Genomic DNA, 24,883 nt, shown 5'->3' on the forward strand with positions numbered 1-24,883 from the left:
AAGCACTGCAAGAGTAGCAGCAGTGTTGCAGCAGCAGCTGCAAAAGAAGCGAAGGCACGTGTAGTAGTGTGACTACAAGCACCAGCAGCAGCAGGTCCTCCAGATGATGTGATATCATTTTTACAGAATAACAAATGAAAGTGTTTTCTGATCTGACAACACTGTCATTATGTTGGCATCATGTTTTCTGTCGTGGGTTCAGTTGACTTGAGTCTCTGCAGTGGATGCAGTAGTGATAGTACCACTGTGGGTACTTTTCATCCTGCATAAGGTGTGACTGACTTTCACAACACCTCAGGGAGAGGTTTTTTTTTTGCCTAAGAGGAGGAATGTCCAGACTCATCAGTAATGAGAGTGGAAGTTGAGACGAACGCTGGCAGACTGATTATTTCTAGTGTTTGGTGTCCTGAGCTTCACTTCTCTTTATGCACCGGAGAAAACTTTTCTTTTATATTACAGTCTGTTATGACAACTGCACCTTTAGCAGCTAAATATTACCTCTGTGTTGGGGAAAAGTATAGTGTTTGTTTTCTTCAGTGTTTTGTATGAGGTTCCACTGTATTTCCTACACAGAGAGGATGTCAGTGCAGATGTGTTACAGGACTGTCTGGACAAGTTTTAGACTGGCTGACTCTAAAGTAAACAAATTACAAAATACATTATACAATTACATGAATCGATTGATGCTGTTTTTATATATAAATAAATTGCACCTTTCGCAACTCAGCCAATGACCTGTTTTTTAATCAGTGTTTTAACAGAGCACAGCTCATTCAAACATCTGGATTTACCTATTAATCAACATTCTTAGTTTCAGTATGATTTAAATCATTAGGTTATATTGCATACACGTTATCTGTGTCCTGGTTATAAGTCTTATTGGAGAGTGGATCATATTGTGATGCATGAATGGAACATAAAGTGACCTTCATCTCCACCGGTGAGAGCGAATGGAGGTCTTTTGCAAAATAAGCTGCACCCTAGTTCCGAGGTGTTTAATCCGTATGGCTTGTCAGCAGGACTGTAGTGTCCACTCATAAAGTCTGACATTAGACTATCATGTGACTACGTCATGGTGTTTTAATGTAGGTGTCCTTCAGTCAGCGTTATATATAAATCCTGACATGGATCAATGAGAAAATATGGCGAGGATGTCGATACTGTTGCCAGACTGAAATTTGATTATTTGTTTTGACAACCAACAAATGTTGTTGGTCAAATAGATTCCAGAGTTACACGGACGCACCGACGTCTTCAGGTGGGTCTAAAGGTGTTTGTGTCCCTGAACTGGGACAAAGGTAGAATCTGTTTAAAATCATTTAATGAAATAAAACTGTCATTTGTGTTTTTAACCAAAGAAAAGTGGTCAGCCGAAGAGGAAACATGAAAATTAATTTAAAATATAATTTAGAAGTCAGTTTTGCTCTTTACATTTATAATTGCTTTACAGTGAAACATTTGCAGAGAAGCAAAGACATTATTGCAACACTCAAGGAAAACTCTGTTTTTATCACATTCATTCCTTTTATTGAGAAGTATTTCGCAATGCTTTATATTAAATGATTGACTGTGTGTGTGTGTGTGTGTGTAACTGGATGAGTCATTCTGACTGATCAAACCTCAGTGCCACTGCTTCTCACGGCACGTCACACTGTTATTGTGTTCACGTTAAACACACTGTGTTGTCCTGAATATGTTTTTTGTTTTGGGGTATTTGTCTGTGTCCTCTGGACATGGAAACGTTAACATTTTGTTATTTGGGGTCTGATAGCTGTTTCTGTGGATCATAATGGATCTTAAGGTACCATGTCAACATTTTGGGTGTAAGGAAATGTCAGTTGGATAATAATTTTTGAATCCATTTTTACATTGTTACACAGAAAAATGTGTGCATGTCTGAAATTTGAAAAGCAGGAGAATCAGGTGTGTTTAGGAATTTAGAAATGTTTCCCGTGAAGTCTGATTCCTCTCCAGAAACTCGTGTCAGTGTGACAGAACATGTGTGTGGTTGGAGATGTCTCCGCTCCTCCATCATGAACGTTGTGGCTCAGAGATTATGTCCCACACATCAGGGATCAGATGGATGAGGCCAAGTGAGGACATCCTTCCTGCCCAACAGGCGTCCTTTCATATGTGACCGGGATGAACTTGCCTCTCAGATGCAGACAGTTGGAAGATGACGAGGGGAGATTATCTGGTAGGTTTCAGAAATCTGCTGCAGACAGATCACTTGCTGATACGAGGTCCAGAGGAATTTTACTTGACTGAATTGCAGCCAGCTCTTCAGAGGTCACTTGATAAATTGTCCATGTGCCTCTCATGGCAGGGGACAGCTGTTAAGACTGATTAATTGTACTTTGCAATAGCTTCCTCACATGTCCAAATCGTATTCAATGAGCTCTGCTCTTCATGTAAGCAGTTCAGTTTTATGTTACGGATAAAAAGGTGGAACTTGCATCAGAAGTTACACTGCATACTGCACATGATTTCATCCCTCACACTGTAGCAGGTTCTACAACTATATCACTGTCGGTTACTGTGTAGTATTAGAATAAAAAACTCTTTAAAGAAGTAAGAGAAAATGTATCATATTCTGTGAAGTATAAATGTAAGTATTTGCAGAAGTAATCAAATCCACAAGTGTGATTTTACAACAGCTCATTACAGTTTAATTGTTGTGTCCTGCTGGTTTTCCAGTTGTCCGTCCATCAGTCTGAAGGGCCAGCTGTGGTCTCTCTGTCTTCCTCTCTGTCTGTTTGCTTCAGGTTATTTGTTAGTGCTGTTGTGTGTTTGTTCAAATTGGGACATTTTCATTTTTTACCTGCCCAGAGGGAGCTGCTGCTAGATTTTTGGATGCTGAATGCTCAGTTGTTGTTAAATTTGATGCTGGTTGAGAATAGACTCATTCTTTTTGTGCCCTTGGCATATTATACAAAAATGCTTTTCTCAGATCATTTATCAGCATTTGAAACCTCCTTTATGACAGCAGAACTGGACGAGGCTGCATCTGAATTTGTTGAACTTTTGCACAGCGGGTCTGTGGAGGTGAGAAAGTATGATGTAAGATGTTAGATGGAGTGTAAACCAACCCGTAGGGACTTTACCTTGGTTGACCCAAAGCCCACTCAAGGACCCACTCAGCCTCTAACCTTTCATTCTCATTTACCCGTGTTGTCTCATTTTTCCTCAATTCTTTCTCTTCTAAGATTCATATTACTTATTTTTAAAGTTTCTACACCCTTGTCCAGCCTTTAAATACATTTAAAAAATAAAATTAGGTTGTAAGTTGCATCCCACAAAGAAATCTTCAGAAATACTGTTCTCAGATCAAACTGCAATATTGGAATATAAGAATACAGGACAGTGTTCAGGAGCTGTGGTTTTGCATGTAGAATACTTTGTCTCATTGTCTCACACACACACACACGCACGCACGCACGCACGCACACACACACACACGCACGCACGCATACGCACACTTGTCTCCATCTGTCTTTTTCAACAGTGGTAATGTTGAGCCTGACATTAGTTCTGCAGGTGAATATTTTAGCAGTAACCAGATTATATTAATAGGATTCTGACCGGAACACACAAAACCAGTATGGAGACTAGTTTGATCTTAATGTCATGTAAACTTGTCCAGCTTGATAAAGTCTTGATATGACACTCACCACAGCACTAGGCAAGGCAAGGCAAGGCAAATTTATTTGTACAGCACATTTCAACAACAAGGCAATTCAAAGTGCTTCACATAAAACCATTAAAAGCATCAAAACATCAGGCAAAGGAAAAGCAAATTTAAAAACAATTACGAACATTGATCGAAACATTAAAAGCAGTCAGTAAAACATTAAACAAGCTAAAAATAGAATGAAAGTTGCAGTGCAGTTTAAGAAATAAAATACAGTAATAAAATGCAGAAATGCAGGAAATTGATCAACATCCTTGAGTCTGGTTCAGTTGAAGGCAGCAAACAGAAAAGTCTTCAATCTTGATTTGAAGCAGATGAACACTCAGCACTAATGAGAAAGACTATTATAATTTTGGTCAGGCTTAATAGTAAGTTTGTCAGTAACTTGGAAACTGTTTTACTTCACTCAGAGATCAACATCAACTCTTCCTCCACTTGTTTGGTTGAACAAACCGCTGGCTAAATTGTCTTTGGTTTCTGACCTTTGCGGGATTAACCTGCCACAATCTGCCATGAGAGGCATATTAATCAGGTGCTGCTTGCCAATAGATGGCGCTACGGCACTGCCCTCCCTGGTGGAAAGTGTTTTTAATTTTGTAATTAAAAATTTTTCTTTTTAAAATAATTATTTTTAAAATAAACAATAATTACAACAAAATGCTAAATGCTGGCGCAGCACGCTGGAACGGTGAATTATAACGAATAGATAAGAAGGTCACAGACGACTTAAATCATGACCAATAAAATCAGTTCCTCTCATCCTCTAAAAAACTGCTGTAGTGAAGTGGACTCTCCGTTTCTGTCAGTTTGAAGAAGAAGCAGGCCGGCACTGCCATCCAAACTTTATGCTGGATGAAACTGATATACTTGTCTGGAGGTTCAGGCTCTAATCGACTACTTTATGTTACTATGAGTCGGCCTCCACGGGACGATGATTTTAAATCAGCTTGGAACGAGGTAACTAACAATATAAAGGCCTCTTCCCCTGGTGTTATGAGAAGTGCTGCCCAGTGTAGGAAGCTGTTGAATGATATAATACAAAAACCTGCATCTTATAGACACCAAACACTGACATTAATGACATGTCAAAGAGAACAAAGAACACTCATCCAACACACTGAAATCAGGTGCTGGACTGATGCCGAGAAGTGAACAGAAGTAAATTACGCGCACTTAAAGCTCCCGATGCGATTAATTCATTAACAACACTGATGAAGAGCGAATGTGCTCCAAACAGCCCTGATGCTGTGGTGTTAATAAATAAACGGCATCAATGCTTTCAGTGTGAATAGTTTACTTTCCAATCATTAATTAAATGAGCTAAGCTGCCGTGTGTAAATGACTTTAACTTTTTGTGTGTTAATGACAACAGTATGACACTCGGTGGTTTTACACAGCTGGTAGATCACTAAACTAAACTAACACTAAAGTAGATGAAAATACTTTTGAATTGTTACCTCTTTATTTGTAATTTAATTGCAATTCATTTGTAGTTCATTAGAGCACCTTTTATATTTTATGGCTGAGATTCTCTACTGTGTCATGACACCTGCCATCTGCCTGATTCACATCCAATTCAATAGACAGAGTCAGCTTCATTTTCCATAAGATTAACTGAATCAGTAGGTTGCATATAAGAAATCTTGTTTTATTTATTTATATATTTATATAAGTAGGATTAAATATGTTGAACATCCACCGAACCTGTCTGTGGGATTTTGGACAGGTTTGTTCATGTGAGCTGGCGAAGGGGCAATGTGCAACTTTATTTTTGAACAACCCATCTCCTGTTGCACCATTCGGGACATTTCCGTTCAGCCGGGTTTACATTGATCTACAAACCTCTTGCAGTTTACCAAAATACCTCTGCCAGGATCTGTGCTGCGCCTGTACAATGCCAGGTACGGAAATAGGACCCAAAAAGTTTATCTCTCTCAAATTCTTTTCACATATTTGTGAAAATCCATGTTAATGAGCACTTTAGTTTTACAAATATAATCCATCCACCACAAACCACACATGGGAAACAGGACAAGTGGTGACTCAACTATTTGTTTGTTGTACTGATGCTCCGTGATGCAGAAAATGACGACATATGACACGGCTTCTTAGAGGGAAGGATGCTGATCATGACATGAATGCTGGGTTTCAGTTGCTATGAGGCGCAATCAGAAAATTCAGACACTGTTCCCGTAATGCGCATGAGGCAGGGGGAAGACAGGACTTTTGTGATAAGTATTCCAAGTTATGTCATATGATGAACAATCAGCACAAGTGTAACACAAAAACACACAAAAGTGGATGTAGTCTCTGATTTAGAAAAGTGAAGCCAATGCAGAAATGCCTTCAAGTGTAATACTACTGAGGCCCACCAGTGTCTGGCTCCAAAAACACTCTGGCTCCAATAGACTCCCATCCAAAAAGCATCATCTTCTCTCATGAAATAAAGTCAATTTTTTCCCCCCACAAGTCTTGATGATGTCAGCTGAATTCACTCCTTCAGATCCTCTGGTGGTCCTTCTGAAAAAAAAAAAAACTAAAAATAATTAGATGTTACATTACCTGGTCTCACTGACATGCCTGACATGTCACTGACATGTGCAGTCAGATTTCTGGAACAGGTGGGCGGGGCTTAATGTTCTCTGGCCCTCAGTCAGATTCACTCCCACTTTAAATATGGTCACTTCTGACTCCAAAAAAACAACAAGATAGCAATGGGCAAAATGTCAAACTCAAGGCTTCCAAACAGCAGTTCACAAAGCTGTGGGTGACATCATGGCACTGTGCCACAGGTGGGTGCTGTCTTCACAGTCAACAGCCTTCCCAACATTTGTTATGAATACAAATACATAATTGTTTATGAGTTCAGTTTCAAATGCAAATGAAAAGCTTTTTTTTGTGCAATTTATGGTGTATGTTTTTGTGTCAGAGTTCCTCGACTTTCTTAAGAATTACTGTCCATTTCACGGAGCACTTTATGAAAGACTGTGCTGGGATAGTTCTCGAATATGGCACAGCTCCACCTCGAATATTTTGTACTGGCCGCCACTGGTATTTATTCCAGTGGCGGGGTCAATTCCTGAGACTGTAGTGACAGTTACAAGATGCTGAGCTATGTGAGGACTGTGGTGCAGCAGACCTCCCTGTAAGTCTATTATCTATCATACTCCAGATCCACTGAAGTAGCCTTTCAATTGAAGCCCGGTTTGTGGGAATTACAGGGCCGGCTTTGTAATTTTCTTCCCCAGCTCCCACAGCTGTGTTCAGACTGAGGAAGAAAAGAGGCGAGTGAGAGTGAAAGAGCAACTGCAACAATCCCTGGAGTGCAGAGCAAACAGTGGTGGCGGGAGAAGGGGGATCAGAGGGGGATTGGCATTAGCTGTGCAGCGAGCTGCTCTCTGCTCCCATCTGGTACCACCGAACACAATGAGGAGTCAGTGAATGAGACACATGTAGCAGATGTGAGGGCGCATCATTGAACTACTTTCTTTCTCACATTTACACTTATCACACCACACATTTTCATTATTTATACACAGTCATTTTATTCCTTCCCACTGAAGGTGTTTTTATTAGATTATTTGAGAGCAGTGTGAGAGTGTGTAGTTCTCTCCCTTCTGTGTACAAGTTCCATGGACACGAGCACCAACATGGATTTGTTTGTGTTCAAATGACTCTTCCTTTAAGAAAAGTACTATTGAGAAGAAACATTGAGTGTAAAAGTCACAGAAATGCTTTAATTAAGTTATACAACTTCAATGAGGATGTGTTTATTTTAAGATATTCTGGCTGATAGTCCACAACCTCTCGTTCACAGACTCCCTACTCGTTCCTTTGTTTTTACATCATCTGATCTGTTGCCCAGGAATGAAGCGCAGCACAGTGATGTGCTCACAGTCGGGTGGAGCAATAACTTATTCCAACTTACTTCTCTTAATCAACAACTGCACATATGTTACACGTGTTTTTCTGACTACTTGTGCGTGTGAATTTGTGATTTAACCAGTGATCTGAAATTTAAAGCACGTAAAATCTTGTGACAAGTTTTTTGGGAAGAGAAAGGAGTTGCAGGTAAACAAGTCACACGATTGTGTCGTTGCAGGCGAGAAACTGTGCGTAAGTTTGTTGTCATGTTGGAGGACGTAAGCGCCTTTGCGCCTCAGTTCAGGTTATTTGCGCTGCATGTTTTCCTCTTGACACCTCAGAACATCAACTTAGTGTTGACCGTCTGACCCTGGGGGATGAGTTCACACTGCATCCCCCACAAATATCACAGAAAGCCCATCTGGTTGCACTCCTGACCTCCTTCGTTATAGAGCAGTGACCTTCTGTCCCTCTTTAAACACTTTTACCACTCAAAACACATCCCTGCTCATTGGGCGAATATTTAAATCTGAATGTTATTGCTCCCCACTGTGCTGCACTACTTCCTGCCCAACAGGAACAGTCTGAGATCTTTTTGATCGTACTCAGTATTTCATTGTATATTCCTATCAAATCAGTGTTTGCTGTAACGTTACTGAGCGACACTCAAGTAAAGTTTTCCAGTTAAGACTGTTTTCCTTTCAGCGAACGATGATCTTGAAAGTATACCCAGTGTTTGATTCACTGTTGACATGTGTCGTGTGCTTGTTGCCACAGTCATAGTGCTGCCATGATCAGGTTATAGACCGCAAAGTTCATTGTTTGTACGCTTTACTCACAGGTGTGGGAATACACCTATATGAAGCGCCTGGAGTGTGTTGATATAGAGGTTCATTCTCTGTATCTCATTAAGATTTTAATTTCTGTATTAAAATACTGAGAGATCAGTTCCTGTCTTCTCTTCTTGTCCACTCCCTGACTCTTTTTTCTTTAATATTGTAAAGCAGAGAGGCCACATTTCTGTATTTCTTTTCAATTTTTTCACCTGATTTTTATTTTTTTACTCCGAAGCCTTTGTATCCTGCTCTTCTCCCTTCGTACCCTGTTCCCCCCTCTTTTCCTTTTCCTTTCGTGGGGCTGGCAGATGGGCTGTAATGAATGGGGAGTGCTGCTCACCACAATTTTTTTTCCCTCCATGTAGATCACAAGTGAAGTGTGGGGGGGGGGGGGTCAGATTACTGCTGCACCCAAAACGGGCCTGACTGACTTCAAACTACTTGTAGAATGTTTTTCATGGGTGAGAAACTGTGAGTCATTTCACAAATCACAGGACCGTCTTGAAAGAGAGACCACATCTGAATAACGGCGGGCAGAATAAATTGTGTGAAACAAGACCGAATGAAAATAGAAGAAAAAACAGGTTCCTGTGGTTAGCTTTAGTGGCGCATGCAATGGAACATTCCACTTCTCGGACATGTACTTTTATTTTTTACTCTGGATCTTTTCAAGTATCTTGCTAATATAAGGAGGGCTGGATTCACTTTCAAGCCTGTAACTGCTCAGAGCATTACTGTCTAACTTTGGCTTGAGAACAGCTGCTTTAAAGGCTCCTAGCTGCTGGTAAGCTGTTGAAGGAGCTGTGAGAGGGGCCCTATTCTTGACCTGCTGATAGGCTGTCTGGGGCCGGACCCATGGAGAAGGAGGAGGAGGAGGAGGTGGGACACCATTCAGCATCTCCTCCAGCTCCAACTCTTCCAAATCTAGAGCATGTCCTCGTTACCCGTTGGGCTGCAGACAGGGAGAGAGACCCGATGACTCTCTTTGACAACGGTAGCCTAAGATGGCTCATGAACAGTACATCCACTGCCCTCTGGCAAAAGGAGCAACTGGGTAACACCAGGCACCAGTGCTTTGAGGAGTTCATGAGCTGTGGTCATGGTCTGGCATTCAGCTGTTGTGGTAGCCATTGGTGGGTTGAACACAACAAACATGGCCAGTAGCCCTGACAGTAGACAAGTCCCAGAACAAGATCAAAGAAGTTGGCGAGTGAAGACAGAAGTCAGGCAGGAAGTGTTTCCAATGGAGGAGTAAACACTGGACATGAAGCTAATAATAGTAAAACAAATGTAGAGTGGAGAGATTTTTCCAGCAAATAAAACAGTGTTGGCAGCTGAGGAGTTATGTACCTTATGACTATTTTAGTTTTTTAGCAAAGTCAAAGTTGCCCAATGTTGTCCAGCAGTGTACTTGAAACCAATCCTGAAGTACTTGTGCTTAATGTTTTTCAATTCAATTCTGTAAACTGTATTTAGCACCAAATCCCAACATAAGTAATCTCAGAGTGTTGAACAAAGTAAGTTTGAGACCTTCAAATATTGCTAGGTGGTTGCTAAGGGTCGTCCTACTTCCTGGAGTAGTAAACGTGGCATACATTACATAAGCGTCTACTGATACAACTGTTTGTTCTCCAGTAGTGATGAAGACTCATTGTTTCAGGACACATGACAGCAGATGTGGAAGGCCAACGGTGAAGTCCAGACCTGAACCAGCTTGAAAGAAAGTTCTTGGCACTTCGACTTCAGTTGCTCTCGCGAGAACACTGTCTGTTAAAACCTTTGATTTTCAATAAACCTACAATGCATCTGACTCTAAAGACTCTGCGTATGATTATGACGATTGCAAGTTCAGAGGTGGGCAGCCGTTTGCCTCAACAGGTTGGGGAGAGGAAAGAGTGTAGAGAGAAAAGAACAGCATAGAAAGATAACAAACAATATCCACTGGGCAGGTTGGTGTGGCCAGAAACTACAGATCTGAAACATGCAGCTCTGAAACTGGAGATACCTGCAGACAAAGCACAAACTCCAAAACTGCATTGGTACATTCACCTGACAGTTGCAGCTGTATTATGACTTTATGTTCAAAACAATTTATTACTTGATAATATGTGATAATTTGACATCTTAAGTAACCAAGTTAACCACTTTAGGGTTGAGATAATTTGATCATCAATTCCACAACTTCCCAAAGTCAGCCTTGTTTCCAACTTTCTCTCTCCACCCTCCACTTCCAGTGAAGGAACTTTATGAATGGACGTGTGTGTTTGAAGTAAAGTGCTCACCATGATCGCTGCTTGTTAATCACTCCAGACAATTATAGGGAGGCTGTTGGTTGGGTGTCACCATATATTACAGCTTAAGTGATAACACTGACAGACAGCATTTATCTGGGCCCACAGCACTCAGCTTCACCAATTTATTCTCTCTCTCTTTCTCCAGCTTTTAATTCACAATCTCAGCTCAGCTTGGATGCTTGCATCAGCAAATTTACAAGTCCAACAATCAAACACTCAAATTGAAGTGCACTGAAAAACAGCACAAACTTCATTTTCTTGCATTGTTGCCTGTTTCTGGGGAGCCTATAACTTCTAAAATGCAAAAGTGGAGCTGTAAAAGTACAGAAGTATCAGGAACATGTATTTTAAGTTTCAAAAGTAAAGTTCTTACTATTCAGCAGTAGGCTATGTTGACCCTGTCAGTTATATATTATTGCATTTTACATTATTACATGATTTAACACAGATTAATTCATTTATAACCAGTATGTGAATATTTTTGATTTTGATTTTGATTTTATTCACTTTATTAATCCCCGAGGGGAAATTTCTTCACTACAGCAGGGGGGCTCTCAGGGGGGAGCTGCTGCAGCAGGCTGCCACTAGCGCGGCGCCAGGTAACCTGACCTGAGGTGCATGTTTTTGGATCACGCTGAGGCAGAATTTTTCTGATTTTGTTAAAATTGCATAGATAGAAGAAGATGTGCTTAATATTTGATTTGAAGGATAAATCCTCAGCAAAAATGACTTCCAAGATGCCTCACTGTGGTGCTGGAGGTCAAGGCAATGTCATCTAGGTTAACCATTTGGTTGGATAAAGAATTTCCAAAGCGTGTAGGGACAAACACAAGAATTTTAGTTCTTGTCACATTTTAAAGGGGGTTGGAGTCAAATGCACGATAAGTTAGTTTCCTTTACTATTTCCACAAATTAACAGGCAACAGTTGGTTCAAATCACAAACGTAAAAAAAAAAACATGAAGGAAAAACAAAGTCCAAAAGCGGAAAACTACAGGGCCAACATAAAACCGTCTCGACACAGGACGGAGCACAAAGACAACCAGCTTGGAAAATAGGGAACACACAGACTTTATACACAGGAGATCAGAGGATAATTAAACACAGCTGGAAACAATCAGGGAGGGAAAGACAATCAGACACAGGTGAAAAGAGAGAGGACAGGAAGTAAAGACAACAGAAACAAGACACAAGGAGAGTTACCAAAATAAAACAGGAAATGAACATGAAACCTTTAAAGGAAAGAGAGACGAGTGACTGACAAGGGAGACACAGAAAGACAACTAAACAATCAGGACAGACTAAAGGGACAGAAAGAAACTGATGACAAAACTAAACCACACGGATGAACTGGTTAGAAGTAGAAAACTGCAGCTCATCCAGGTCTTCTTCTTTTGGACATGCTTGAAGTTTCAGCAACTGATTTGTTTCATCCAGTTTCAAAGATAGATATAACTGGATGTCATCTGCATAGCAATGGAAATGTATGCAGTTTCTTTAAAAATCACCTGAGGGAAGCATGTATAATGTCAGACGTATCGAACCTTGTGTCACGCCATAACTATCTTCTGTGCATGTGGATTACTGACATGAATAAATTGAACCCTGTAGATGTGGCTTCGGGCCGAGTGCACTTCCTTTCATCCTAATGACGTCGTCCAGACTCTGTAGTAAAACCTTGTAATGAATTGTATCAAAGGCAGCGCTGCCAGCAGGACGAGTATAGAGACGAGTCCATTGTTTGAAGCAGTAGCAGATCGTTTGTAACTTCCACCTGACACATTTCTGTGCTGTGATGCACTCTGAAGCCAGATTGAAAATGTTCAAACAAACCATTCCTCTGCAAATGGTCATATAATTGATTTGTGATGGCTTTTTCAGGGATTTTAAATATAACGGTGAGGTTGGAAGCAAGTCTGTAGTTGCCTAAAATGTCTGGATCAAGAGTAGCCTTTTAAAAAAAAGTTTAAATACAGCAATAAATTATAGATCGATCGATTAAATACATTTTATAAGGAACGTCCTGTAGCAGTTTTGTTCGGATGGGATCCAAAAGACAAGTTAATGATCAAGACTAAGCAATTTTTGCTGTTAGCTCAGACCAAGTGCTATAAATATAAACCAGGGATTACAGATGTCTCCAAGGACCCTGTACTTGGCGAAAAACCGGCAACAGCGGGAAGAAGGCTTTGCTAATTTTTTTTCTCACAAATATTAAAAATGTAATTAATAAAGACGTTCATGTAGTCATTTGAGAGCTGAAGAAATACAAGGTTTCAACTTTATTTATTTATATAGCGCCAAATCGCAACATAGGTTATTTCATGGCACTTAACACATTAACGTCCTTACAGCAAGACTTTACAATATTATACAGAGAAACCAACAATTCAACAACTCCCACATAAGCTAGGAGGGGAAAAAAAAAAACCTCCTCTTTAGGTTAAACACAGCTGTGAATCTGTGCTAAAAAGAAACCAGGGTTGTACTTGTTTTCCTCTGTTAAGGATAAATGATATTGATCTTGGGTTCGAGCTGACGATCAGCCGCGGGGCGAGCTCATGTCTGTCCAAGCCCCCCTCTCCATGCTCTTAGCTGGGCATCCCGCGGGGTCTGAAGTGTTGATTCTGAAACAATTAGAGTGTTCAAAGCAGGTCCGGTCCGGTCCGGTCGCCTGAATACCTGAGCTGGGAATAAAGGGATAGGGTTTTGTGGGTTTTCTCTCTGAACTGAACAGGGACAGCCGGGGACGTTCGTATTGTGTTGCTAGAGGTAAAATTATTGGACAGACTAAAGCGAATGCATGAGTTGAAAATGTTTTCATTAACCAAGAACAAAAGTCGGTTTGAAGACGATCCAATGTGGTTCTGGTATTACGGAGGACTGTATTATATTTTATTAGACTATTCTTCCAGGTTAGGTGAAATCCTATTCTTGGCGATCGGCTTTATTGAGCGTATCGGTGATTTGTACCACAGGGACCGACTCCTCTGATTTATTACTCTCTTTTTCAGATTCGTCGAGTGCCGTACGCAGTGAGGCTGCTGCACTATTAACAGGAGGATTCATTTGTGTGGGAGTAAAGGAGAGCTAGCTGTCCTCCATTATATTGGCACATGACATTAAAGTAGATAATAACTGAATCATTTCCTTAAATGTGGTTACAGCAAGATCAGGCAGGAAGGCTTTACATGTGGCCTCCTGAGTGGCATGATTGCCGGCAGCTGAGTGGGTGTGGCCATCTAAATATGATCAAAATAGGAATACCAGTAAGATGTTCAATTTCAATGCCATTTGTCAGAAAAAGATGGAGGGCGTGCTTATAATAGTGAATAGCTTTTTCTAACAATTTGATAATGATTTAACTGCAGTGCTGAGGCTGTCGTCCACATAAACATGAATGGTACAGTCACCCTCATTCCGATTTCAGTCACCTCTGTTTTGGCCTCGACCAAATATTTCTCCTTAGAAAACTGTCTGACTCATTAGCTGCTCCTCTATAATCATCAGATAGCTTCTACCTTTGTCTATGTGCTGTTTGGTGGTTGGCAGGTAGTGTAATCAGAGGTCATCAGAGCCTTTTCACTGATGACAGCTGCATGCAACTGGTGGAAAGGAGGTTCATGAGAAGCAAAAACAAGTATGAAACGAAGCAAAAACAGAAGCAAGGGAACCGCTAAGTTGGTTAAAATTCTCTATCAATTTATCACCACAAGTGACTCCTTTCAGGTTATACATACCCGTTGTCCATTGTTCACCAAGGCTGTTTTTTTTTTTTTTTACTTGTTTTTGCTGTAACACAGTCTCAAAGTAAGGTCAGCTGCTTTTTGCCTGAGAGCATCAGAAAGCATCCAAGAAGCAGAATATTGTTTTCTTCACCAGTCCAAACCTATAAGTCACTGAGTCTCCTATGTGCTCCTACTTTGTGACTTGAGCAGAATCCCTGCATTATGAAGTCCATTAATCAGTTTAATTAAAAGTCCATAGAAGAGCCATTATCATTGATCACTCATGACACAAGAGCAGCCTATTGCACTTCTGATTTTCCTTGTTCTTCCTCCGTCGTATGTGAACAAAGACAAAATGATTTTATACTGCATGATAGCATTCTTCATTGTCAGTTAACAGTCTGATAATAAGTTGAATCTCAGAGAAATGTCGAGCGTTATTCAGTATATTTTGGAGAATTTAGAGTTTTAAACACTGTGGTGAAGATATTCAACTTGGTTTTGACAGCAGAGGAGAGGAACATGGACAATAAGCCTTTTCCTTTAACCTCACAATAGATGAGAATAACACCTATAACCATCAGAACTGAACAGACAGTTGTGGCCTAAAAATGCTTAGATTTAAAACTTAAAACTACAAATATGACACCAACTGTTACTGACTAAAATGGGACTAAAGCTAGCAACAATCAAATGAATTAACATTTACTAAAACTACTAAAAAATTGTAATCAAAAGACTAAAAATAAATGAATACCAGATCCTAAAATGAACACACCTTGAAAATAAATATGTCTGAAACGACTGAAGCCATGAGGACGTTATTCTTCAATCCACCAGTACTACCAGAGCTGGAGTTTATACAATATCATGTACTGTATGGTTACCAAAACAAACCCTACTTCTCTTCCATCACCGCTACTACTCCCGGTCTCTTTAGGTAAACCACATTTAAAGACACCTGATGCAGTCCAGATGGTTTTCATACACCAATGAGTCAAAACAGAGATGAAATGAAAAAGACGGATTATTTCATAAGCCACAGATCTTGCCAAAGACATTAACATGTACTCCATATGTGAGATGAGGAAGAAGTGGGCGGTGTAAAGACCTGGGTGAGTCACATGCTATCACACTCCATCTTACAACACACAGGCCAGAGAAGATCTGCTTTTAAGTACTTATTATGATATTTTAATGGCACGCAAAATACCAACAATACATGCGATCAAGACTTAAAAATATATTAAAAAGGAGTCTGCTGAAGTACACAGTCTGCTTTGAAATAATAAGGTAGTACTACATGTGAGAAGGTGGAGGTGGTGAGAACAGCCTGTCACTGTGGATGTGGAGAACTGACATCATCATTTGTTGCGTCACTCTGATGCCATTTCAGCATCCTTTTTCTAGCCATGGCAGCTCGATCACAAAGCTGGCTTCATTTCATTTTGGTTTGCCTTGTTTACATTTTTCCATCAAGGATTATTAATGCAGTTTATTGTTGATCGCATGTTGAAACCGAAGTCTTATCTCACACTTTACATATCCAAGACTAAACAAACCATGAAGGGAAAACCACCTTTGCTCTGTTTCCTCCTCTCCTCCTTCTGGTTCATCACCGTGGATATTGTATTTTATCTCTTTGCAGCAGAGGATGGATTTATGGAGCTCTTTGGTCAAGACAAATCGCCATGAAGAAGAAGGACTCGAATTCTGTGCATGCACTCTGAATTTTGATGCTCTTTGCCGTGAGATCAGCGTCTCACAGAGAGTGTCTGCTCATCTTCTTGTGACACTTTGCTGTTGTTTTACCAGCCAGAAGGTTGAAGAGACTCCATCCACATTATTATGGGGGTTTTACTTTGTACAGTTTGTCATTGTTTTACTAAATATGGACTTTTCTTTCACAGGTCTGTGAACATGAACTCTGGAGGAGTGGATACTGCTCCTGTTCACTGCTCATATTGTTCTGATGTAAGTATAATTCGTTTTTAGATGTGTGCCATGTGGATCTGGATTTATTATTTACGAGGGAATCCCTTTGGCTCAATGCTGATTGTCCCCCTTGGCTCTACGCCTGCGTTTTGAATGTTCCTGCGTGAGGTAGTGAGCCGCGTTTCTCTCAGTGATCGAGGGGATGTGATCATCGAGCCCTCCAACCGGCCGGACTGGACTGAATGCTTTGCAAACTGAAGCAAAAATAAACGGGAAAAATGGTCCATAAAATAAATAAATAGACTGTTTTCAAGAATATTTTTGAAATCAGAAAGTGCAGTTTTGGAATAATAAATCTATTTCCACTTCAAACAGATTGAATTAAGTCTTGTTTGCAGCACAAATAGCTGGTTCTGTGAGATACTCTATTTTGTCATCAAACTGTCTATTCCTATAATTTTGATCATTAAATTCAAATCAAACTTATACATAATTAACTTTGGAGAATTTCGGCTCCTTAATGGGATGTGGCTTTTGATTTTATGTAATCCAAGTCTTGGACTGTTTATTCAGTCTGTGTTTATTCAGTCTGCCAACTGACATCAATTAGAAATGGACGGAATTTCTGGAATTATGATCTGGACGGTGAACATTTTATCTTCATCCTGAGGCGGGTTAGTATGGATCAACGATGGAAGGGAGAAAGAGGGGAAGAATTAATTTGTAGGAGAAAGGAAGGAAGGATAGTTGGGCCAGTTAAGGCCTGAAATAGATTCATAGTTCAGCTTTTCAGAAGAATACCATCGCTTAAAAAATAATACAGTGTTTTGGGATATAAACTCAAGAGAAACCAAGTCAAGATGCTACTGATGGACTCCAGACTGTCAACACACTTGTTTTAGCTTCGTTACAACGGCTCTATATGTCTGTATGTTTCCCAGTTTATCTTATAATTCTTTTGATCACCCCTGATTACCTCTCTCCTCCCTGTATTTCTGATCTCTCATTGAGTGTGTACAGAGTTGGAGATGTTCAGATAGAGGTATTTTATCTGTTCCAGCGGCCGGGCTGAAACCAAAGAAGACAGACTGTTTGCTATCAGGGCCGAGAGGCTCCGGGATGACGAGCCCGCGGAGATCAGGTTGGAAAATCGGAGTTTCTTCTTAAATAAACTTTCACTGGGAGATTGTCCTGTTTTACTTGGGTTTTTATTTTCTTTATTAAATCAATTTAATGATTTCATGATTTGTCTGTTTTAATTTATAACTTGAAGCTATTGTTATACTGTATTACTAACAGACATGTTCACTGTAACTGTGTATTTCTGAGACTTTGGCTGAACAACATTAATTTTAAGGTTTTGCCCAGTGCTGCTATAACTTAAGAAAATGTAACATTTAAGTGAGTTATTTGAGCGTTATATATTTTTATCACTGCAGTGGTGCCAGCTGTGTTTGTGTCTGCATTACCAAGGCGCGTATTAATTTGCTATCAGGCAAAGACTGTCAAAGCTCAGCTGGGTCCTTTCACATATTTCACATGTACCAATAGGAAGACTGTATTGACATTACTTTGTACTGTACTTTGGTTCATCAGGTGAAACACACCACATGAACTGTGCTGAATGGTTCATGATAACACACATATTGCCTCATAATTACATTCTCCATTTATCTATGTATATTGTCTCTAAATTTGATTTGTCTGTCGTCATCTCTTCGCCGGCTATGAGACTTTACGTAAGAACAGCTTCCAGATTGAAGAACCACTGAACCAACGAGTATTAATATGAAGCAGAAACTAGATTTTTGAAAAAGGAGAACAAAAATATGTATTTATATCCATTAAAAGAACATTTAGGCTACGTTCAGACTCTTTTTCAGTGTTAACAGCATGAATCCTGTTGAATCGGATCTTTTCAATTCGTATTTGAGTCACGTTGGGTCTTTTCAGACTGTCAGTAAAAATGCAATTTATGAATTTATGTGCATATCAGACTGGAATCCAACAATATTTAAGTCTGAACAGCCAAAATTAATTGTATGGCGGTTGAAATAGGATTCAAATTCATTTTTGTTCTTTTTTTAATATCTGTAAGTTTTGCAGTCAGATAAAGTTGACTTTAGTTTGGTGGCTGAGGGAGGAGTCACAGCTGCATAGTCTGACTAGACCACACTCCTGTCTGGACGGTGACACCAGCGATGACAGCAGCATGAAATTAAGCCTCAGGTAGACCTCCTCCATCTCACGCTTTCTCATTATTCTTATAAAAACCTGCCGTGGCTCTGTGTCTGTGATAAACAAGCAAGCCCTATTCATTACCCTCAATTTTGGTTTGTTTACTGCAACTAACTGTACTTCTGGGTTCAATGTCTCAAAATGAGGATCGTTTGGATCCAGACACACAGATCAGGAGCCTCATTTACAACCTTTACATAACACAAAACAGGGCCTGAAAGTTAGGATCGATAAAAACAAACTTGTGTGCATCTTTTCAGAAACTTTCAAAATACTGTATTGCATGAGCCATCATTCTACGTATGAAACCCACACGTTGAATTTCCCTTGTTATCCACGTTATCTGGAGCCACGTAATCATTAACATTCATACCCGCAGTGTGCTTTTGCCTACAGCTGCTGCAGCATCATAACTGTTCCATAAGCACTTTTCAGTTGTAAAAGATAAAAGCAAACTCAGATCTCAGATGATCTGTTTAATATTTCATCAGCGCTGCCTCACCATCACACTCCCAACCCACAGAGCTCACCTCAACCACGCTCACGAGGTGGACTGATTAAATGATCATAGTCTATTGTAGGAATCCAAGATAATATGAAATAGCATTAAAGGTCTCAGAGCAACAATAGTGTTTTGATAATATCTTCTAATCACATTTTATACTTTTCATATAAGCGAACTGAAGGAACTGCGGCAGCGATCAGTCTCACACGGTCCTGCTTCAGACATCCTACAGAACTCTATCTCTAGAAACATAATCCTCTGGACTAAAATGAGCGCTGCACATGACCGTGGTTTTCCGTAAGAGATGCAGCAGTGAAGTCGTGTCACTTCATTTGCACAAAACGCACCCTGGCACGGCTGCTAGCTCCGTCGTTCAGAAAAGTCTGGACTCCATGTGCTGCAAACAGGCGGAAATTTCAGCAACCTGCACAGACACAACGACTCCTAATGACGGAAAGTCATGAAATGTCAAGTATAACAAGCAATACTACTACTCCTACTGCACAGTAGGTAGAGGTAGAGACAACTTGCTTATGTTACGTAATGATGCAATTGCCTCATAAAACATATAAAATAGCTTTTCAAACAATGTCTTGTTGAGTGAAAACTTCCACCTGTAAGTGTGTCCTTAACGTATCCGTCCTCTCTGTGTGTCTCCAGTCGGGTCCTCATGACGGTAGCGGGGGATGTGGGCCTGTCTGAGGACAGCAGCAGCAGACTCCAGCGGTCATGGAGGTGGAGGGCACCGCAGAGCCGGCCTTCGTGGACGTGGACCAGGGCCTGACTCTGGCCTGCATCGCCTTCCTCTGTCTGCTGCTGATGGCCATGATCATCCGCTGCGCCAAGGTCATCATGGACCCGTACAGCGCGATCCCGACCTCCACGTGGGAGGAGCAGCACCTGGACGACTAACACGCTCAAACACATGTATGCGTGCCATGTGTAGGTGTGTTCCTCCTGGCAAACACACACATGACAAATCCAGCAGTCTCCACCTAAAAAACGTGGCTTGTTCTCGGGTTCTGTGGGATGGCGGTGCAGCCCATTCATTTCAATAATTAAGATAAGAGGTAAATAAGAATAAATATTGTTCTTTTGTGAATACTATTACTTTGGAGCGTTTTAATATAACGTTGAAGAACTTAAGAATACTTGTCTTTAGACTGGTTACGATTTTCTTTTGCTTGGAATACACATTCTGAAATTCTCATTTTGTTATAGTTTAGCCTGAAGAATCACTTCCAGTTTGTGAACCTGCTGCTGCATTACAGGTGGACTCTTTACCACAACAGCAGGTAAACTGCTTCATAACAGAACCTTTTTTTTTCCAGATTGGTAAAATACATCCAAATTAACATGAAACCGACACATCTAGAAATATATTGCGTGAACAAGATATAAAGATTGCTATATCCATCCATAGTGGAAGTAGGAGGAGACAGAAACAAGGGGAGCTGCTGAGAGAAACATTGATGGAGTGATAATATTACAACAGAGTAAAGCACATGAAGCTGTTTTTTTGTATCTCCATAGCGATGTCTTCATGAGCACTCTGGCTGCCTTACATTCCTGTTGGGTTATTATTGGCCAGAGGACGCCAACCTCGACTGACCGCACTTTCCCTTTATGTTGGTATAGACTGGAATTACAAATTAGCATGAAGACATAAAGAAGAGAAGTCATAAAACATGTCAAAGAATATCAGCAGGCTTTCGCTTAACAGTTTGCACTCAAGTGGAAAATAGAACCAAAATATTTGTGTCCCATATGAGAATGTGGAGCCCTGAAATAAATAAAAGTAGAACTTTTAAAGACATCATTTGGAAATAAAAAACCTACCAGTGATTTATTTTTGGAACTATCATTCAAATATTCAATACCGTCATCACTTTACGTATTAACGGGGGAAAAAAAGTTGAATAAACTTATTGTCATTTCTAAGAGACATGACAGGTTTAAGGACGGTGACAGTGGCGCTTCACTGATTTTACTTGTCTGTCAGTTTACTAGTCATGAGGTGAACTAGTCAGTCTATTAAAAACACATTTCAGTTCTATATAATGTTTTCTGACAGAAATTTGTAAAGATGGGAACAATAGGAACCTGGTGGGAACCTGAGACTACAACTTTACAACAGAGAGGATGACTCTATTGTAAGACATCACTAAGTTGCATTATGGGAAATGTAGGATCTTTGGTTTTTAATCTTGACCCTTAAAAGACAGGATTTGGGCTTCTGTTGCTTTACTTTTCTATTTTCATGTCTGTCTCGACGTTCCCAAACTAATGGAGGTGCAGATTACCGGAGGGTCCCTTTAAATCACACAAAATATCAACACAATGTACGGTGGCCTTTGTATAATTGTAGGCCACACTTTTGAATGTTTTATGAATAGTTCTTGACTTGTATTTGCTTGAGATGCAGCGTCTGAGTATTCGCGGTGAGAAGTTAACGCTCAGACAATCTGGAGCCATTCAGCCTTTACAGTAGCAGCCATGCTTGATGATGAGCTACTGCCACAGCATGTCCTCTGCTGCTGCTCAGTAACGTCACAGCTCAGAGCAGTATGGCCTAAAAACGCTCGGACACCGCTGCTTCAATCAGCCTTGTTTGCTTTGCCTGTCAACATTACTTTAGAAATAAGATAGGATGTTCTTGTTCCTGTTAGTTGCATCTGTGTCTGACCTGCGTACCTGCATAGTCAGCACTTATCTGCTATCAAATGACTGTCAGTTGCATGTTATGAAGTGCCTATACTTACTGGAAAACCACAGAGGAGCCATTTAGGAGAATACTGAGTTCCACATTCGCCCCCAAAGTCCCTTTACCTTTAATTCCTCGGACAAATTAACACTCGGATGGTTTGTACGGTGAAACAGCTGTGCTTATTCCTGTCCAGTGATGTCACAACCAGGAAAAACTGTAAAGGTGGTCACAGGGGTGAGTGTGGAAGTCAGACGTTTACTGACACACTCCACTTAAGGTTATGAAACGACTCCCTGTTTATTATGCTGTATGACTACGGGGATTCGAACCCTACGCAGTCCGATGTGAGAGAATGCAGCAGAGTGATAAACGCCCGATGTCCACCGGACACGACTGAATCGTGCTGCTGCTCTTCACACAGACCTTTTCTGTGGTACTTTTATTTAGATTTTATTGAAGCATCTTGCAAATCTAAAGCCCGAAAATCTGTGTGCATGTACATTCTGTGAAGGAATATATTTACTGGCAGTTTAAAACTAGAGTATCACTACAACTGTGTTGTCAACAAGCAGTGAGAAAGGCAGACAGAGAAAGAAGAAGAAACGATGACATTGGTCACTTACAAACAAAAAAACCTGTAGCTGTGGTAAATTGTCGTAAGGAGTGAAACTGCTGAGTCTCAAATCGATGAAGCTCCATTCTCCCAGCTCTCTGGGAGGACAGACACACAACTATGTACATGCACCCAGGCAAGAAGCACAATTCACATACGTTTCACACTATTCCACTGATCTACGGTCAGCGACTGTCAACAAATGCAGTGGAAGACGGCTGCTGCCAAATAAACACGGAAGTAACTGACAAATTTGAGGAAATCAGGTCTGAAAAGTCTGATGGACTTCCAGGATAAACACAATGGGCTCTATTTCGGTGAATCACAGTGCAGCTCAAGTTCTGTGTGCTGGGAGTGAATGTGGGTGTGGCCAACTTTTTGGGTAATTTGGTGAACACAAACACAAGTGCATCCGTGGCACAGCGTCCTGCAGTGGTAGAGTAGGAGGAATAGATAATCGAAGGTTTGTCACAGCCGACTTCAGTTATGGCAAATCAAAGCACCTCCTCTCATTCCCGTTAAAGTCGCTGTGATGGAGCGTGTTGTCAGTTTGTAATGACTGAAGAAGAAACAGACCGGCACCTCCCTCTAAACCTAACGCAGGAGGAAACTGAAATACTCGTCTGGAGGTTCAGGCTCTAATCACTGAATGTTACTACCAGTCGGCCTCCACGGGCTGCTGACATTAAATCTGCTTGGGAAGAGGTTACAAATATCATAAATGCTTCTTCCCTTGTTTTTATGAGAACCGCTGCCCAGTGAAAGAAACGGTTAAATTATACAAGACAAAAATCTGCATCTGTTAAACTCTGTTATTAAATAAATGTCAAAGTTAACAGAGAACACTCATCCAATATACTGAAATCAGCTGCTGGAACCACGTCGATGAGTGAACAGAAGAAAATGATGCACACTTAAAGCATCCGATGCAATTAATATATTAACAACAATGACTAAGAGAAATGGGCTCCAAACATCACTGATGTTGTGGCGTTAATAAATAAACTGCAGCGGGACCTTTGAGTGTGATTCATTTTCTTTTCCAGTCATTAATCAAAGGACCGAAGCTGCCATGTTTAAATTACTTTAACCTTTTGTGTGTAAACGACAGTGACCCACGGCTGGTAGATTACTAAACCAGATGAGTAGATGAAAATGCTTTTGAACTGTTACCCCTTTATGTGTAATTTAACTGCAATACCTTTGCAGTTAACCTGAATGCCCTTTATATTTTATGATACTGATTCACATCCAATTCAATAGACAGAGTCAACTCAGTGTTTTATATAATTAACTGAATCGGAAGGTTGCATTAACAAAAATCTTGTTTAAATTATTGATTTATGTGAGATTAAATATGTAGGACATCCATTAAACCTGTCAGTGGGATTTTGGAAGGTTTTTTTCACGTGCTCTCGGCCCACTGAAGCCGTGAAAATAACCCGTCGCCAGCTGCGCTTCACTGAGATCTGATATGAGCAGATGGAGGTGCAATTTCACTTCAAACCCCCTGTTGCATCGTTATTCATGTTGAGTCATGGGAATAGCAACTTGGTGTAAGTGCAGAAAAAAAAATCCCTTTGTGCTGTGCTAAAATACAAATGTGCCTGGATTTGCGTCTAGACTAGCTTTGGCCGGCACGAAAATGGGGCCCAATGTGTTTGTACTGAAGGATAAAACTTGAACACGGTAGCAAACTCGTCATTGTTTTGAGAAAAACGAGGGCTGAATGAGGACGGAGGGCTAAAATAGAGAAAAATATTCATTACAAATGTTCTCTAGTACATGCTATTTATATTCAGATGAAAGATGAGGTAGTAAATTTATGAAACTGAAAAAAGTACCGGCACAATGCCTCTTCAGAAACATCAAAATGAATGGCAAACACGCCTTTACGTTTGGTAGAAACATGTACAATACAGAATAAGTAGTCTTTCTCTGAAGCAGAAGCACATCAGAGTGGTGACTGAGCAGCACCGATGCAGCCGGATCGGGTGGACATGAAGGCACAAGGAAGCCAGCATTCAGTGTCGTATGTGCAGATTCTGTTCGGCCTCTTAGCGACTACTAGGGAGTAAATGGCAAAAGAACAAATTAAGTTTTTTGGGGATTCTTGAGGTGCTTCACTTCTAAAAAGACTGAACTCTAGCACAGCAAAGATGAGTGTGAATTAAAGAACTGCCAAAACATCTGTCTCTCACCTTTTTTTTCTTTCTCGGCTTGTAACTCGGTCACACAAAAACGTCTGATGAAATTATATTCAGTGCTCATCCATGGGGAACCATCTGCCAACCCCAAGGCCTTTTTCATCAACTTCTCTCTTGCATAATAGGCTAAGTGGTACAGAGATGAAAATCTGCTTAGAGTCAAGGGCATATCGTGCACATCCAACCATCCACAGGGCTTTGAAGGTCAAGTTCAAGGTACATCCAGTATGATAATGAATCTGACTCTACATTGTCGGAATGTAAAA

The 24,883-nt window shown here is 40.5% G+C and overlaps 1 protein-coding gene across 1 annotated transcript in view; it reads left to right on the plus strand.

Moving 5' to 3' along the window:
- LOC138212517 (cortexin domain-containing 1 protein) overlaps window positions 1-24,593 on the plus strand; it is a 29,682-nt gene extending 5,089 nt beyond the window's left edge. The window contains exons 2-4 of the mRNA XM_069172928.1: window positions 16,323-16,386; window positions 17,408-17,488; window positions 19,751-24,593. Of these exons, the coding sequence (XP_069029029.1) occupies window positions 19,820-20,002 (183 nt within the window). The 5' untranslated portion in view covers window positions 16,323-16,386; window positions 17,408-17,488; window positions 19,751-19,819 and the 3' untranslated portion in view covers window positions 20,003-24,593. The remainder of the gene's footprint in view (window positions 1-16,322; window positions 16,387-17,407; window positions 17,489-19,750) is intronic.
- Window positions 24,594-24,883: the final 290 nt, after the last annotated feature.

Source organism: Embiotoca jacksoni, unplaced genomic scaffold (genome assembly GCF_022577435.1).
Source record: "Embiotoca jacksoni isolate LCO1_2020_lvr unplaced genomic scaffold, fEmbJac1.0.p SCAF_56, whole genome shotgun sequence".
In the NCBI taxonomy this organism is placed as follows: Eukaryota; Metazoa; Chordata; class Actinopteri; family Embiotocidae; genus Embiotoca; species Embiotoca jacksoni.